Source organism: Haliotis rufescens, unplaced genomic scaffold (genome assembly GCF_023055435.1).
Source record: "Haliotis rufescens isolate VD_foot unplaced genomic scaffold, xgHalRufe1.0.p SCAF_4, whole genome shotgun sequence".
Lineage (NCBI taxonomy): Eukaryota > Metazoa > Mollusca > Gastropoda > Lepetellida > Haliotidae > Haliotis > Haliotis rufescens.
In genome coordinates this window covers 17379701-17396238 of record NW_025964112.1, presented here as the reverse complement: position 1 = coordinate 17396238, position 16538 = coordinate 17379701, and the positions used below count along the sequence as shown (strand labels likewise).

General features: G+C 38.6%; 1 protein-coding gene across 2 annotated transcripts in view; it reads left to right on the top strand.

Moving 5' to 3' along the window:
• The window catches only part of LOC124149223 (acyl-CoA 6-desaturase-like), a 36330-nt gene extending 24089 nt beyond the window's left edge, over positions 1 to 12241 (top strand). For both annotated transcript variants that reach the window (XM_046520671.2, XM_046520670.2), the window contains exons 6-13: positions 6183 to 6242; positions 7107 to 7172; positions 7869 to 7929; positions 8508 to 8584; positions 8878 to 8975; positions 9299 to 9475; positions 9644 to 9769; positions 10472 to 12241. In XM_046520671.2, the coding sequence (XP_046376627.1) occupies positions 6183 to 6242; positions 7107 to 7172; positions 7869 to 7929; positions 8508 to 8584; positions 8878 to 8975; positions 9299 to 9475; positions 9644 to 9769; positions 10472 to 10532 (726 nt within the window). In that variant the 3' untranslated portion in view covers positions 10533 to 12241. The remainder of the gene's footprint in view (positions 1 to 6182; positions 6243 to 7106; positions 7173 to 7868; positions 7930 to 8507; positions 8585 to 8877; positions 8976 to 9298; positions 9476 to 9643; positions 9770 to 10471) is intronic.
• The last annotated feature ends 4297 nt before the right edge of the window (positions 12242 to 16538 follow it).

Genomic DNA, 16538 nt, shown 5'->3' with positions numbered 1-16538 from the left:
TATATTCCATACTCAAAAGCAGACTCTGATATATCTGAAATATCACCACCCTTATCGGCTTCGCTGATTGGATACTCACCAAATGAAGGCGGAGTTGGCTGATACAATGTCAGAATACAATGTTACAACAACATTATAATTGCATCTGTTGTAGAGATACTGTGTACAACAATATTGACACAAAAAGGTATCAACATTTTGAAATAATAAATTGCATTCCATGCCAGAAAGATTTAATGCAGATGTGCCCTTGTTACTCGGGCATGCTTGTCAGATAAAGCTGTTAATCACAGCCATCTCACAACTCTGGGGCTCTGCTCCCTCGTATTTAACAGAATCCAGTCCTTATGCTATAAGGCATTCTGATTGTATTTGACAGCATATCTGTGTAATTTGAATGGATGTCTATTTTTAGTATCTTGACAATGGAACTGGTCTGAAAACATTGTAATGGTGGCTATTTAATACATTGGAAAATCGAGGATGAATTGTACGACATGTTGGCGCTTTTTTTTTTTCACAATGCTCACTCATACAAAGGATCGCAGTCATTAAAATGGTCACGAGAATGGGTTCCAATTCTTCTTCCCAGGACTGACAAGTGGTAAATGTGGTCATACTCACTCAATTACACAATCATTGCTGTGATATTGCTGACCATGGTATAACATGATTTACTTCAATAGAGGGGGTTTGCCATTGCCGTTCTCAGGGGGTGTCTGGACACTGGATCTCAGGCTTACACAACTTGCATTCAACATTTAATTTTGTGAGATGTGTTTTTATCCCGCGTTGTTTGTGGTATGACGTTAACATGTCCCCCATTCGGTTGGTTGATGTGAAGTGCATGCCCCAGTGTTTTCGTCCCTGTCATGTTGGTGTGAAATATTGATAGCTTCTCCCTGGAGTAATTCAGACCCTGAAGATTGTGAATAATTTCTGGGGAAACCTTATGTTTGTGTGTGTAACCTTGTTCAAAGTGTAGTTATTTTAGGAAATTGTTTCGTCTCTCAAGAGTTTGCATTAGCTTTTTTAGACACTTTTTATTATTTGTAATTTGTCTTTTCAATCTTTAAAAATAATAACTTTTCTGCACATAGTTTTGTTGCAATTGATGAAGCTGTTTGCACCATTAGCCCCATGTACACAAAAATAGTTCTTTTGTGCTAGTAGTAGGACAACAAGTGATTAATTGCAAAAGTTTTGGTTATTGTAAACTGATACAGGATAGATGACAATTGCCTTTCAGTAGCTGAAATAACCTGATAACGTTTTGGTACAAACACTCCAGACAGCCTCGGAGACTTTGTTGATTGTGTGTCATCATACCCATCACTGTTTTATGATATCAGTCACTGGATTATCTACAGCCTGCCGTCATATTGATGGAATACTGCTGTGTAGCAGTAAACAACAAACACACAATATTGTTGAAATGTAAATATATTCAATTGTTAAATTTACTCATCACAAAGTTTCAATTAGATGTTGAATAATTTTCTAAACTGACTGCTGTTTGGAGTCTGGTACAGAGCAGTCATCCAAGGAGTTCCAGTGGCAGCTATGATGGTGTTTGTCTTGTTGGAGATGAACTGGGATGAGTAAGACCAATTCTCGTCTGTGACTTGACCTGTGTGTGTGTATCTGTGCTCATGCTGTCAACCACTGGTTTGTTTGCTTCATGAACTGATTAGCAAAAGGTTGCCATGATACAGCTATATAACTGACTACATTATCTTTTATCATAGCTGGCCTTGTAAACACTGGTTGCACAATAATTACACTGTGTCCTTCTGCAACAGTTCTCCCTAAATGATCCAGCATGCACCAGCAGTATGAGGGCAAAGCCCAGGCAGGCTGACAGTCATCCAAAGAAGGGTGTTTTTACTGAATGTTTCATGAGATCTTTTTCTCTCAACTTACCACCTTCCCCGATTGCAAGGGACCCACAACACTGCCTTTATCTGCATCTGCAGTATCTTAGTGAGAGACGAAACAATTTCCCTGTTGATAATGAGCCTGGACACGTATATAGCCTGCTACAGCTTCTCCTGGTGCTTGATAATTAGACTCTGTAGATTCTAACATTAATTAGTTATTGTGATTTGAATACTGAGTGTTTCACTGATTACATGTTACAAGTGATTTCTAACCATGCAAGCCATGCAAAACAAGCTTCAGGATGTCTGTTGCACCAAGTACTTGGATATTTTACCAGTCAATATTTTAACTAGACTACAAATGTGATATTTCTGAAATACTGCTAAATGCAGTGTAAAACAGCATATTAATTTTTAATAATTTATTTTATTGAGTGGACTACAGTCATGGAGTGGATGACACTACCAAACATTATACCACTGTAATGACCATGGTGATACTACCTGACTCCTGGAAATTGTTTTTGCATGGTGATGGTTACGGTGACGTTTTCATTACCATGGTTACTTATCCTTGGTTCTATACATTATATATTAATTCAATTTGAGAGTTCAATTTCAGAAATGATAAGGTTTGACATTTCATGACTGCATGTGTAGTCTTAACTGAATTTTTCATAATCGAGGTGAGTGGTGTGGTTTTACAAGTAAATGAACATATTAATTCTCTATCTTATGTCTGCATCAATGACAATATAGATATCAGAGTGTTCATGTTTCTTTCACAGAACTATATTATTAGGATGTTTGTTTTCTGTATTGTGTGTGTTGTGAGGGAGGGTTTTGTACATCTTGTGGGACCCGTGAAGATCCGGGGTAGAATAGGTCTTCAGCAACCCATGCTTGCCATAAAAGGCGACTATGCTTGCCGTAAAGTGCGACTAATGGGATCGGGTGGTCAGGCTCGCTGACTTGGTTGATGCATGTCATCGTATCCCAATTGCGTGGATCGATGCTCATGATGTCAATCACTGGATTGTCTGGTCCAGACTTGATTATTTACAGACCGCCGTCATATAGCTGGAATATTGCTGATTGCGGCGATAAACAACAAACAAACAAAAACCTCTTGTGGCTAGGATTTATATAACATGAGGGGGCATGGGTGGCCCAGTCAAATTTCAGCTTTACCCTGATTTTTATTTTTGGTTTGTTATCCTTGTTATTTCATCAAAGTGGTAAACATTAAGGCCAGCATCACATCAGGACTTCCTTTCCACAGCTGTGATACATACCGGTTGTATTTAGCGAGCTATAATGATAGCTATTATCCCTGTAGTTTCTCCAGATTCCCGATGGTTAATTTTGACTCGTTTGACGAATGACAAGGGGGATGCCATGTTTATTTATAAACGCTGAAAGTAGTCCCTACTTGACCTTTGATATTTGCATAACTATCCGCATATGGCCCCAACGGATATCGTTATTACCCGTTGGCTTTATCCTGCCGAGAAACCTACCCAATATATGATAAAACTGAGTTACTGCTCAAAGTGGCATTAGTGGCTTCACCTGTATGCTATCTCATGATGAACTGACAGTGATGCGAGTTAGCCTTGAACGTGTGTACTCCACATATTGATGTGAGGTGTAGTGGATGTTGACAGTATGAATGACACAAACGTTATCTGGAGCATGAGCAGGTTATCACTGGGAAAGATAACAACCAACCATTTGTACTGTACAACATGAGTGGCGTGATGTAAGCATGATAGATAGATGATTTCATCTTGATAGAACATTGGACAATTCCTCACTGTAGAACAATACTTGTAGCCTTTATGAAGGATGTAGAACAATTCTCCAGATATACGACAATGCTTCAAAAGACAGCTAGTTCAAGACAAGAAGTCACACACTGCCCCAGTGATACTTGTACTATAGACCTGCAGTTTGCCTACTTCGGGCTTTCCTCCAACATCAAGCTGACATGCTGCAATACAACTCATATGCTATGGTTTGCATGTCCCAGATCTCATTTCTATCATTCCAGGGTAGAATAGGTCTTCAGCAACCCATGCTTGCCGTAAAAGGCGACTATGCTTGTCGTAAAAGGCGACTAACGGGATCGGGTGGTCAGGCTCGCTGACTTGGTTGATACATGTCATCGATCCCAATTGCGTGGATCAATGCTCATGATGTCAATCACTGGATTGTCTGGTCAAGGCTTGATTATTTACAGACCGCCGTCATTTAGCTGGAATATTGCTGAGTGCGGCGTTAAACAACAAACAAACAAACAAACCAACCAACTCATTTCTATCATTGCCTGGCTAAAAGAAATGATTCAAGGCTAAGAGTATCAAGAACTGATAGGATAGTTTGAATGAGTGACTAAATGCTGTTCTATTCTGCACGTATTATCACTCTTGAGAAGGTAATCATTCCCTGCAACATGGTGCTCATGCAGGGGTCTCCTGATACAGCAGCTGACTCAGCATGTCTGACATCACACCAGGAGATATGACCACTCATGTTGGAAGTCAGGCCATGATAACACTATCTGCCCAACAATCATTAGTTTGGACCATCGATTAAGATACTGCTGAGATTTCAATAACAATGATTTTTGCAGTCTTACATATCTTTCCTTGAAAGTCTGCATGACAGACTGTTGTATGAGAATGGAATCTCTGTATGCATGTGATGTATGTGTAAGGAAATACAAATTTTGATATGAATTACTTGTGTCACCAGCATGGTATATGGGGTTTTATATATGGTATATGGGATTTTATGAGCTGAATTGGCTTTGACACCACAGAATACTTTCATAGTCTTACACGTTACGAAATTATTATGACATGTTCAGAAGTACAGAGACTTATTTTTGGGGAAATATCTTTGACAATATCAGATCTGCCTTACGACTGCCAGTGTGTTCAGTTTGGTAACTGAAAATGTGAACAGGGCCACTTACTTGACAAGGAGATGTTGACCATACAGGCAACTGACCAATTTGCAAAAGGACTGCATTGGGCCAATCAGATAGCTTGATTTTGTTATGAGTAATGATATTTTTTAATCCCATACATCTGATATAAGATTTATATGCAGATGTGTCATGTAAAAGCATAGTCATAAAGTAAATTCTTTGTTTTGCTGATTTTTAACCAAGTGAGCGAAACCTTGAAAAAGAATAGATGTTTATATGTTTTTTTCAAAGTTAGGTTATGCTATTTCATAAAAATTTGGTTTGTTTGGAAATGACTCTATTCAAACATATCGAGTTTTGTTTGGATCTGAATTTGGTGGGTACAATGATGTATTCTCTTTTAATCAATGTTATTTTTGGATTACATGTAATTAGAAGAGTAAATATAACAGTGCATATTCTATTTGGGCCATGAATGCAGCCAGGGATGTTTGTGATGTTAGTAAGTGTATTAAGGTTCATGATACTGGGATTTCATTGCATGTTACAGTCATATTGCTGTTCTGTGAAACCACACCACACTCCTCAAGTATTCTTTTAAATATTTGGAAGAAAAGAAAGGTCTTGTAAAACAACCTTCTTACACAAAATATAACCATTGTTGAAACAGTTTAATGTAATGGTTGTTGGTCTTCTGTTATCTTATATTTTATAATATCTGTTACAAGAATTGTTTTGTATTTAATTAAATAATTCAGTAGTTTGGTGAAGAAACTGTTAATATGAACCTTGAAATCAAAATTCTACCTGATCATTCTAGTGCTCTATTGGGCATGAAATTGTTACAGATATTGGCATCCTTAGAACAAAAGGACAGTCTGAAGCAGGATGTTTTATAACTCTTTTTACAGACTATAAATACAAAATTGCCATTCCAACAAGTGCCAATTCTGTATGTCTCCTAGGACATTGGCTATCTACCAAATGGTGGTATGGTCTACACAGTCTATTTGGGTTAGATGTAAAGCTGAATATCTCTCATATGTATAAATAGGACTAACAAAGTAATTATGAGAGGGAACTTTGGCAATCATATAAACAATTTTCTTGCTCACATGTAATTTCTGAGTTACCAACTTGACCATGGTTACAGAGTACTTCAGGGTATTCTTAGTAGTATTATCTCACATATCTAAATCAACACATTCTTGAATGCTAGTACAGTTTGATTATATCTAGACCTTTCTTTTCTGGTATAAATAGGTTCATAATAGCAGTTGTTTACCGATGCCTACACGTGAGTGTACACTGTAAGATATGTACGGGTAGATGCTGGATACTTGATAATGATGGATATTCCTCTGCAGGGTGCATCCCCCCAGTGGTGGAACCACATGCATTACCAGCACCATGCCAAGCCGAACGTGGTGAGTACCCATGCATTAGCAGCCCCAAGCCCATCAATTGTTGATGGCTTGTCTTCACCCTGCTGATGTATGATTTTTGTTTTTTGTTTGTTTATTGTTTAACGCCACACTGAGCAATATTCCAGCTATATGACATCGGGCTGTAAATGATCGAGTCTGGACCAGACAATCTATTGATTGACATCATGAGCAACGATCTATGCAATTGGGATACAGTGACATGCATCAACCAAGTCAGCGAACCTGACCACCCGATCCCATTAGTTGCCTCTTACGACAAGCATGGCCGCCTTTTACAGCTAGCATGGGTTGCTGAATACCTATTCTACCCCGTCTCTTGCTGATGTACAAGAATCGTGATGTTGCAATGTTCAACTTGCCTTAGTTCGTCATCGTATTTCGATCTATGCTCATGCTTTTAGTCACTGGTTGGTTTGTCTGGAATTGATGACAACATTCAATCACTACTGGATAATATGGCAAATTAATCCATCCCCTTACTTTACGACCCGTGAAGATGAGGGGTAGAATAGGTCTTCAGCAACCCATGCTTGCCGTAAAAGGCGATTATGCTTGTTGTAAGAGGCGACTTGCGGGATCCCAATTGTGTGGTTCGATGCTCATGATGTCAACCACTGGATTGTCTGGTCCAGGCTTGATTATTTACAGACCGCCGTCATATAGTTGGAATATTGCTGAGTGCAGCGTTAAACAACAAACCAACCAACCCTTACTTTGCATTCCTCAATTCAAGCTCAAACACACGCTTAAGTTTTGGCAGCTGCTGCGTGTTCCGTATGTGTATATCTATGTAACATAACTCTATGTACGCTCTGGTAAGCTGTAACTGTGCTGTATTTCCAGATGAACAAGGACCCGGATGTGAGGGTGGAGGAACTGTTTGTTGTGGGCAAGGTCATGCCAGTCCAGGTATAAGCTCCCTACATCTGTTAGACCTTAACTTGCCCTGAAGCTGAACATTCAGTTTGGTTTTCTCTTTGGCAAAAATTGATTATTATGTATGGTATGTACTGTATGTATACTACTCAAAAGAAGTTAAAGATCACCAACTTTTTCATATGGCATACCATATACCGTATTCGACGTAATAAGCGCCCAGGGCGCTCTCAAAATTAGAAATAGGGGGTTCTTATTAGTTTGGTGCATATAACACACGAGTGCGTATTATACACGAATAAATAAGTCTTGTGTACATTGATCAATGGGAAGGGATGCTAATTGGGATTGTTCACTTGCCAATATATTAGCAAATATCGCCGTGGGCGCTTATTAGAGCGGGCGCTTATTACGTTGAATACGGTAGTCATATTAAGATTAAAAAAAGGGTGTTCTTTAACTTCTTTTTTAGGAGTATATTAACAAGACCAGCTTTACAAGAGAACTTTTCAAAGAACAAAGTCTCACCTTTTGTTTTAGATCTGTTTATATTGCTAAATATACTACTCAACTTTTGATAGGAATAATCAGATATGTCATTAAATACCGGTATACACTTGACATGTTCTGAGAATTGTGCATCAGGAATATTTTTAATCGCGGAGTAGTATATATCAAGAAAAAAATTTTTGTATTTAATGAAATTATTCTGTGTTTGAATGTTTGCAGATTGCTAAAGAGAGAAAGAAGAGCATGCCGTACAACTGGCAACACAGATATTTCTTCCTCAGTAAGTAGTGTCCAGCTGTTACTTTCAAACTCGGAATGGTATGATGAGGACAAGATGCAAAACAAGTAATCCATATTCTGATCGTGAATGTCACTTGTGTCAGGCGGAGGTTACCCAAGACAATTAATTCTAAATATGTCCATAGCAGAATGTACATTTTCTCATTAATGCTCTTTCCCCATGTGAAAAGTGATAGAACAGGAGATGGCAAACTGAAAACGATGAAGTGTATGCTAACCACAATCTCAATGACAGATCCGAGACTGAAGATTGGACGTCTATATTTTATCATAACTGTACATACATGCAAGCGCCTCTGAACAGCTAAAAGTTGGATATTGGGTGCTATATAAGTATATATATTTAATGGGTTGCCAACTGGTCTATGGCACTACCAAGTCCACTGATGAAGGGCTTTAATCCCAAATATGACCTTATTGTGGTCTTGGGTATTTTAGCACCATACATGAGGTAAATAAACGTCAACGATATACATCCTTTGGGCTTTGCTCCCAGATTGACCTGGGTCCCCAATTGTCTTTGCTTTTCAGGTAATGTATGAATGCTTGTCGTTTCAGTCGGACCACCCCTCCTGTTCCCAGTCTACTTCCAGTACATGCTCTTCAGACACATATTCACCAGGAGGGCTTGGTGGGTAAGTAACGTGCAAGTTGGCACATTGCTATGTGGATCCAACCCTAAGGTTGAGGACGTTGGAGAGCAGTTTTAATTAGTGTGGACGAGTTGTGGGCCAACGACTTTGAAATATCTGGAATATTGCTGATTGGTGAAACACCGCATTCATCAATCCAGCTATGAGTGTCACATTCACTATCTGTATAGTCCGTGCATTATTTCAAATAGGAATGAATTCTCCTGCAATAAAAGTTATGGGTTAGAAATATCCCTGGTTTCATGGTAATGTCTTGAAATATATATCGTTCTTAGGATCTCCTGTCTGTGAGCCTGTTCTTTGTCAAGTTCTTCTACCTCTACATCCCCATGCTGGGACTTGGGAGTACCATCATCTACTACTTCATCTTGAGGTAGGTATATGCAGGGACTCAATAGTACCGTCGTCTACTACTTTATCTTGAGGTAGGTATATGCAGGGACTGGGATCTACTACTTTATCTTGAGGTAGGTATATGCAGGGACTGTCATCTACTTCTTCATCTTGAGGTAGGTATATGCAGGGACTGTCATCTACTACTTCATCTTGAGGTAGGTATATGCAGGGACTGGGATCTACTACTTCATCTTGAGGTAGGTATATGCAGGGACTGGGATCTACTACTTCATCTTGAGGTTGGTACATACAGCTAGTGCTGTAGTATAACATGAATGACACATGCTTTTTTGACTGCAGGTGCCTGGAATCCCACTGGTTCACCTGGGTGTCGCAGTCTAACCACATCCCCATGGACATCGAGGAGGACAGCGCCAAACCCTGGCTGGCCCTGCAGCTGCATGCAACATGTAATGTGGAACAGTCCTTCTTCAATGACTGGTTCACAGGCCATCTCAACTTCCAAATTGAGCACCAGTGAGTTACCTCCCTTTGCATCAAATTGGATCATTATTTTTGTGTAGAGGTCATAAAATTGCCTGAAGTGACTACATACACTATGTATTCTCTGTAATAAGCAAGGAAAGCCAATTCTGAAAGAAATCCAGTTTGTTATGCAATAGATTTGCATTTATTTCCTTGCAGCCTGTTTCCAACCATGCCCCGACACAACCTGCACAAGATGTCTGCTCTGGTCAGATCAGTGTGTGAGAAACACAACATCTCATATAAAATCAAGCCTCTGGGTACAGCCTTTGCTGATATAGTCCGGTAAGTGAACATGTTTTCTAAAAGAAGTATGTGCTACACAAATAGAGAATCTCACCCCTGTGTTTTGATATCAAATATATCAACACTCGTTGATAAAAGTGGAAAAACTGAGGCTTGGTAACCAATGATGTCACAATGGTCTGCAAAGCATTGTGATGCAATTTCATTGCAGTGATATCTACAATGTAGCCAGTTTTGGATGATAAAACAGGATTCACCCAGGGTAGCAGAAAGCCCTTTACATGAAAAGAATATTTCACAACTTATCCTTACATCTTCGAGTTTTTACAGAAAATAACATACTTCTCCCTCAAACATTCAGTCTTGTAATACAAGTATGCTGTATAAACTATTGCAGTGCAGGAAAGTACATGGTCTCTTACACTAAAGTGAAAGCTGCTCCTGATTTTTGAAAAGTTGATAATACAGCCTCCAAGCTCCATAGAATTTCTTGAAAGGAATAACTTTTTCAACGTTTGGGACTGTGAAGTAATAAAACAATTGCAAAATTCTATATTTATAGATGAAACACACATATACATGTATTGTACTCTAGAGATGAATTGCATTTGCGCTCCCTGATGTGGCTGTTTCCAGATACAAATGTGTCACTATAAATGTAAGGATTGTAAACATTTTTCACATCAATTTCATAATGTGCAGTATCTGAACACTCCCTACAGATGTCTTCTTTTCTCGCAGAACCCTGAAGCATTCTGGAGAACTCTGGTACTCGACCTACAACGCCTTCCACAGCCCCTAGACTAGCTTCTGCCTCTACGATCAACATGCCATTTGTCTCCCGTCTGAAATTGAAACAGCCCATACTTCAATAATATACAAACATGTTCATAAAGAGGATTGTTTCTTATTTATGAAAGCTGAAATTGAAGATTGTTATGTTGATGAGATATTTTTCCCCAAAGTGGTGTACTTGTTTCCTACCATCCCATTGGAAATAGATGTCGGAAACTATTGTCCACTGTTGCCTTTTCAAACAATGGACAGGATGAAAAGAACTATTTTTGACAGTATACTTTAAGATGTCCAGTGTATGTCGCAGTTATTACTGTGTTTCTGGTTGGGTGTAAATATTTCAAAGAATTAAGGGAAAATATTGATTTAACAAAGATTGATCACTGCAGTATTATTTAGGATTGACTTCATTTTTGTATGAACTGTGCATGTGAATCGGATACTTGATTTTGGGTTTTGTTCCCACATAAATATGTTGTGTTCTTTGTGAGAAAATGATTTTTTTATATTTTTGATGTTATAGAATAGTCTGTACTGTTTTGTTTATTTCAAGTACATAAAGTACACTCCTTCCCTCTGCCAAGGAAATAAACAGCTGTGTAGAGAGGGTGTATATTATACATGCAGACAATGAGGAAATTATAAATAGTAGTCATTTGGAAAACAGTTCCAACTTTCACCCCACAGATCAAATTCCCATCCAAATGATCTGAAATATATATGTATGTAGCATTTATCCTTAATGAAAAAATTGTCTGTGTTGTAAATAATCATTTCTGTAGGAGAGCTGGCTGGAACAATTTAACTTCCAATATGTACAAGTATATTTATTGGTGTTTTTCCCTCCTAAGCATATATCACCATATCTTTTCTCCAGGTGAAAGCTATCATGCACCGGTGTATGGCTTATTGCTGCAAAGTCTATTTTTGTATACCTACACTCGAATATAGTTCCCCAAAGCAGTATCCATGCCAATGCAGGCCAAGATACTTTTTTATTTGTTGTTAAGTGAGGATGAGAATTATTATTTGAGATATGGTTTTCAATTCCATGGGTCCAACATGTAAAGGTTAATGGTACTACCAACTGTAGCCAAAGTCCCCACCCCAGAGCGTTATATGTAAGGTGCCATAGCGGAAATACGGTTGTGGGGATAGGGCCCTCAGTTATTTGATCAGGATGTGTGTTTGCGTGTTGTGTGTATTTATGGATGCACTACCGGTGACGTGTTGAAATAACCGCATTAATAGCAAAGCTGATTACATCCTAGTGAGCTGTTTTTCTGTTTCTAATAATAAGTCTGTGTCAAAACTCTTCAAGTCAAAGATTTTTCCATAGTTTTAACATATGGACTTTAGTAAGTTTACTCGACTGAAACCAAATTTGCATACTGCTAATTGTGATATGATAGAGGCATAAAAACTTAATCATTTTATTGATCATGCTATTCATTTCATTTAATTAGATATTAATCATCACATAGAATTTGCTTTCCATTCATATCTCCATCTTGTGTGATCTCTGGGTGAATGACAGGGTTATGATTTAGTTACTTTAGTACAATTTCCGAGATGTCTATTCTTAAATATATTTATAGTTTGAGGCTTCATTCAGGTTTTGCACATCTTGCCCTGGATTTCATTATTTTGCTGACTAGACACTTTGCTCAGTTTGTTGTAAGCCAAACATGACACATGAATAAACACTTAGTACTATCTTGTTTTTCTTAGTGGTTTTGCCTTGTCACAAAGGCCATAAATGCAATCACAGAACTCAGTTTCATGGCTAAACAGATGCAAGTGAGAATTCCATTAATCATGACCTAAACATGAAACTGGGTTTTCTTTTGACTTTTGGGAAGGACTGAATGTAGCCCATCGGCCATGGATGAAAGAAACATCACGCACATACCAAAACCTCTGGTAGATTGGAGGGCGGTCAGGTAGCCTAGAGGTTAAAGCGTTCGCTTGTCACGCCGAAGACCAAGGTTCATTCCTGACATGGGTACAATGTGTGAAGCCCATTTCTGGTGTCCCCCGCCGTGATATTGCTGGAATATTGCTAAGAGTGGCGTAAAACCAAACTCACTCACTCTCTGGTAGATTGGGCAGCACACACTGCTCTCAAGAAAGTGGACTACCAAGGACCAAGGTATCCTTGATGACACTGAAGACGCTGCCATCTCCAACAGCTGGAATGATGCTCTCAGATTTACATGTTACATGAGGCAGGGGGGAGAATCTTCCACAGATCCGCGAATTTTAGTGACCACACATTTGTTAAAATCTGATGGCTACCCCAATAAACACCCCCAAATTATGGACCACGCTCCATTGCAAAGAAGTTTCAGCTGAAAAGGAAAATATTCATTCTCATCCCTGATAAGGGGAAAGTACACTGGATCATCAAGGATGATATGAATGAAAAATCAAACTCTCTTATATAATATTCCAGAAAAATATAAGGTCATAAGCAGACATTCTGGCAGCATGTTCATTAAATGGACAAAATAACATCATGGCTCTATTGGCAGCCAAAGCAGAAGTCAAAGTTATGACAAATATCACAGTACACAGCTAAATTTAACATTTTATCAAATGGTGAGGTTGATTTCAAAGGACTGCAATGGACGAAAATAATTTCAATATAACTGCCACAGTCAGATCAGACTTAAGTGAGCAAATTTGAGAGACATTACCATCACAGCAGAGAAAATGCAGGCACCAGAAAAACTGGTACATCAAACAAGAAATGAGGCACACAAAGTATGTAACAGTATGTTATTTCCAGCATGCCACATACTTGCTACGAATAAAATTTCATAATATTACATGGTAAAACTTTCATGTTCAGTAAGGCCGACAACCCATGAAAATCCCTGTTGGAATAGGTCTTCAGCCACCCATGCTATTCATAAGTGGCAACTAACAGGTTCAAGTGGTCAGGCTCGGCAAATACGTCTTTGAGCTCAGTGACTTGAATGATGCATGTCATCATATCCCTATTGCATAGATTGATGCTTATGTCGTATGATGTCAATCAATGGATTATCTGGTCCAGATTTGACTTATTTACAGACCACGTTCATAGAGCTAGAATATCCCCTGCCAGTGGATCTACGATTGGAGACAAAGACTGAAAGCTGGTGGTCATTATCCTCTAGTGCACATGTCGTTGTCATTATACTCTAGTGCACGTCGATGTCATTATACTCTAGTGCACGTCGATGTCATTATACTTTAGTGCACATGTCGATGTCATTATCCTCTAGTGCACATGTCGTTGTCATTATACTCTAGTGAGGTGAAATTGGGTTTAACGTCGCGTCCAAGATTATTGCACTTATATAGCAACGTACATGCATGTGTATGTGTGTGTGTGGCTGCTTGTACTAGTCCGGACTGATGCTAATTTATAGTGCTAGCTCCCTGAGATACCATGCCGCAGTTTAACATGGATACCCCACTCAGACACAGTATACTGACTCCGAGCCGACCAGTCCTTGTTTTAGCCCCTTAATGCCGAGCGCCAGACAGGGTAACAACAAGTACAATCTTTTAACGTCTTTTGTATGACGCGGCCCGGGATCGAACCCTGGACCTTCCGCTCTCCGGGCGGACGCTCTACCACAAGACCACGGAGGCGGTCTTTATACTCTAGTGCACATGTCGATGTCATTATACTCTAGTGCACATGTCGATGTCATTATCCTCTAGTGCACATGTCGATGTCATTATCCTCTAGTGCACATGTCGTTGTCACTATCCTCTAGTGCACATGTCGATGTCATTATCCTCTAGTGCACATGTCGATGTCATTATCCTCTAGTGCACATGTCGATGTCATTATCCTCTAGTGCACATGTCGATGTCATTATCCTCTAGTGCACATGTCGTCATTATCCTCTAGTGCACTTGTCGATGTCATTATACTCTAGTGCACATGTCGATGTCATTATCCTCTAGTGCACATGTCGATGTCATTATCCTCTAGTGCACATGTCGTTGTCATTATCCTCTAATGCACATGTCGTTGTCATTATCCTCTAGTGCACATGTCGATGTCATTATCCTCTAGTGCACATGACGATGTCATTATACTCTAGTGCATATGTTGATGTCATTATCCTCTAGTGCACATGTCGATGTCATTATCCTCTAGTGCACACGTTGATGTCATTATCCTCTAGTGCACATGTCAATGTCATTATCCTCCAGTGCACATGTCAATGTCATTATCCTCTAGTGCACATGTCAATGTCATTATCCTCTAGTGCACATGTCGATGTCATTATCCTCTAGTGCACATGTCGATGTCATTATCCTCTAGTGCACATGATGATGTCATTATCCTCTAGTGCAAATGTCAATGTCATTATCCTCTAGTGCACATGTCAATGTCATTATCCTCTAGTGCACATGTCAATGTCATTATCCTCTAGTGCACATGTCGATGTTCAGTGTGTCCAGCAGTTGACACATCAGTTGAAACAGACTGGGATGAAGTTGCACTTCTGTTCTGTTCTGTTCTGGAGTGGACTGATGTATTGATACAAATTTGTGAATATTGATATTAAATTAATGATTCACTGCCACAGAAATGATTACAATGGTTCAAATGGACAATGAGAAGGCAGAAATTCAATTTTAGTCATTCCAAAATCATCCCAGTTTATCTATACACATACAGAACAGAATAATGATCTTTAAAACTACATGTAATAATATCTTGATATATCTTAATAGGTTTGTGTCGTTATATCAACACTTTTTCCAATCAATGACACCCCTCCCCCCACCACTAGAAGTATGGTGTATTCACATGATATATCTAAGGTTTAAGATTCTCACAGCTTCATACATATTGTGGCCTATGATATGATTTTGAATAGTAATTTAAATTAGGTTAATTTTATTGCATCAAAAAATACCTAAAAGATATTTAAGAAAACATGACTGATACTGTTTAGAGGAAAGGGTGAATAAATACACTATCATATTCTATCTTCACCTCAAAGTAATTACCAAATATGTACATCAATACTGGTGACCTTCCACAAAATGGTCTGTCACAATCATGATACTGTTTGTTGTTTTATAACGCTGCACTCAGTAATATTTAAGCTCTATGATGGCCGCCTGTCTGTCTGAACCAGACAATCTATATTGATATAATTTGAGTCAGATCAGCCATGGTGACTGTGCCCTAGTCCATCTCTTATCAAAATTACTTTTACTGATTTGTAACCAACAAAAGAAATATTAATCACGGCACTGTAGCTCACCTGGATACATAGTCAACAGTTTACAATGTCAATACAGATAGTTTATGGCAGTATTAATTGCTATTCAAATACTTTCTATGTAAATACTGAGGACAAAAATATTAACAAATTACTAACTCTCCACAATATTTCTGAATTTGCGAGTATGAAAGTACTATTGTTGAACATTATTGCAATACACAACAGTTAAATTATTTTAACACAGAAGTTTCACCTCTGTACATCAAACCCTACTGAAAATGTTTTACTATGCCACACACTTTTTCTGATTTTTCCACACAGAAACACAGTAAAATTCTTAAGAAATGAAATAATATGTCATCATAAGATGAATTTGAAAACCATATATGCCAAAGTTCGACTTCCTTGCTCAGACTGGCAATTTCAGATATTTTGTTTATTACAGAGACAAAAATGCATTTTGAGAATTTTTTGTTTTTGTTGATTGTACATAAATAGGCCTACGCCACATCTTAATATTGTACCTATATGACGGTTGTCTGTAATTAATCGAGTCTGGACTAGAAAATCCAATGATTTACAGCATTAGGGCTAATCGATGATCTATTCAAATGGGATACGATGCCATGCATCAACGAAGTCAGCGAGCCTGAACACCCGATGATGTCAGTGGCCTCTAACGACAAATAAGACTTGCTGAAGACCAATTGTAACCCGGATCTTTTGACACGACAAACCGAAAGAATTTAAGATTATTGACAGTACAT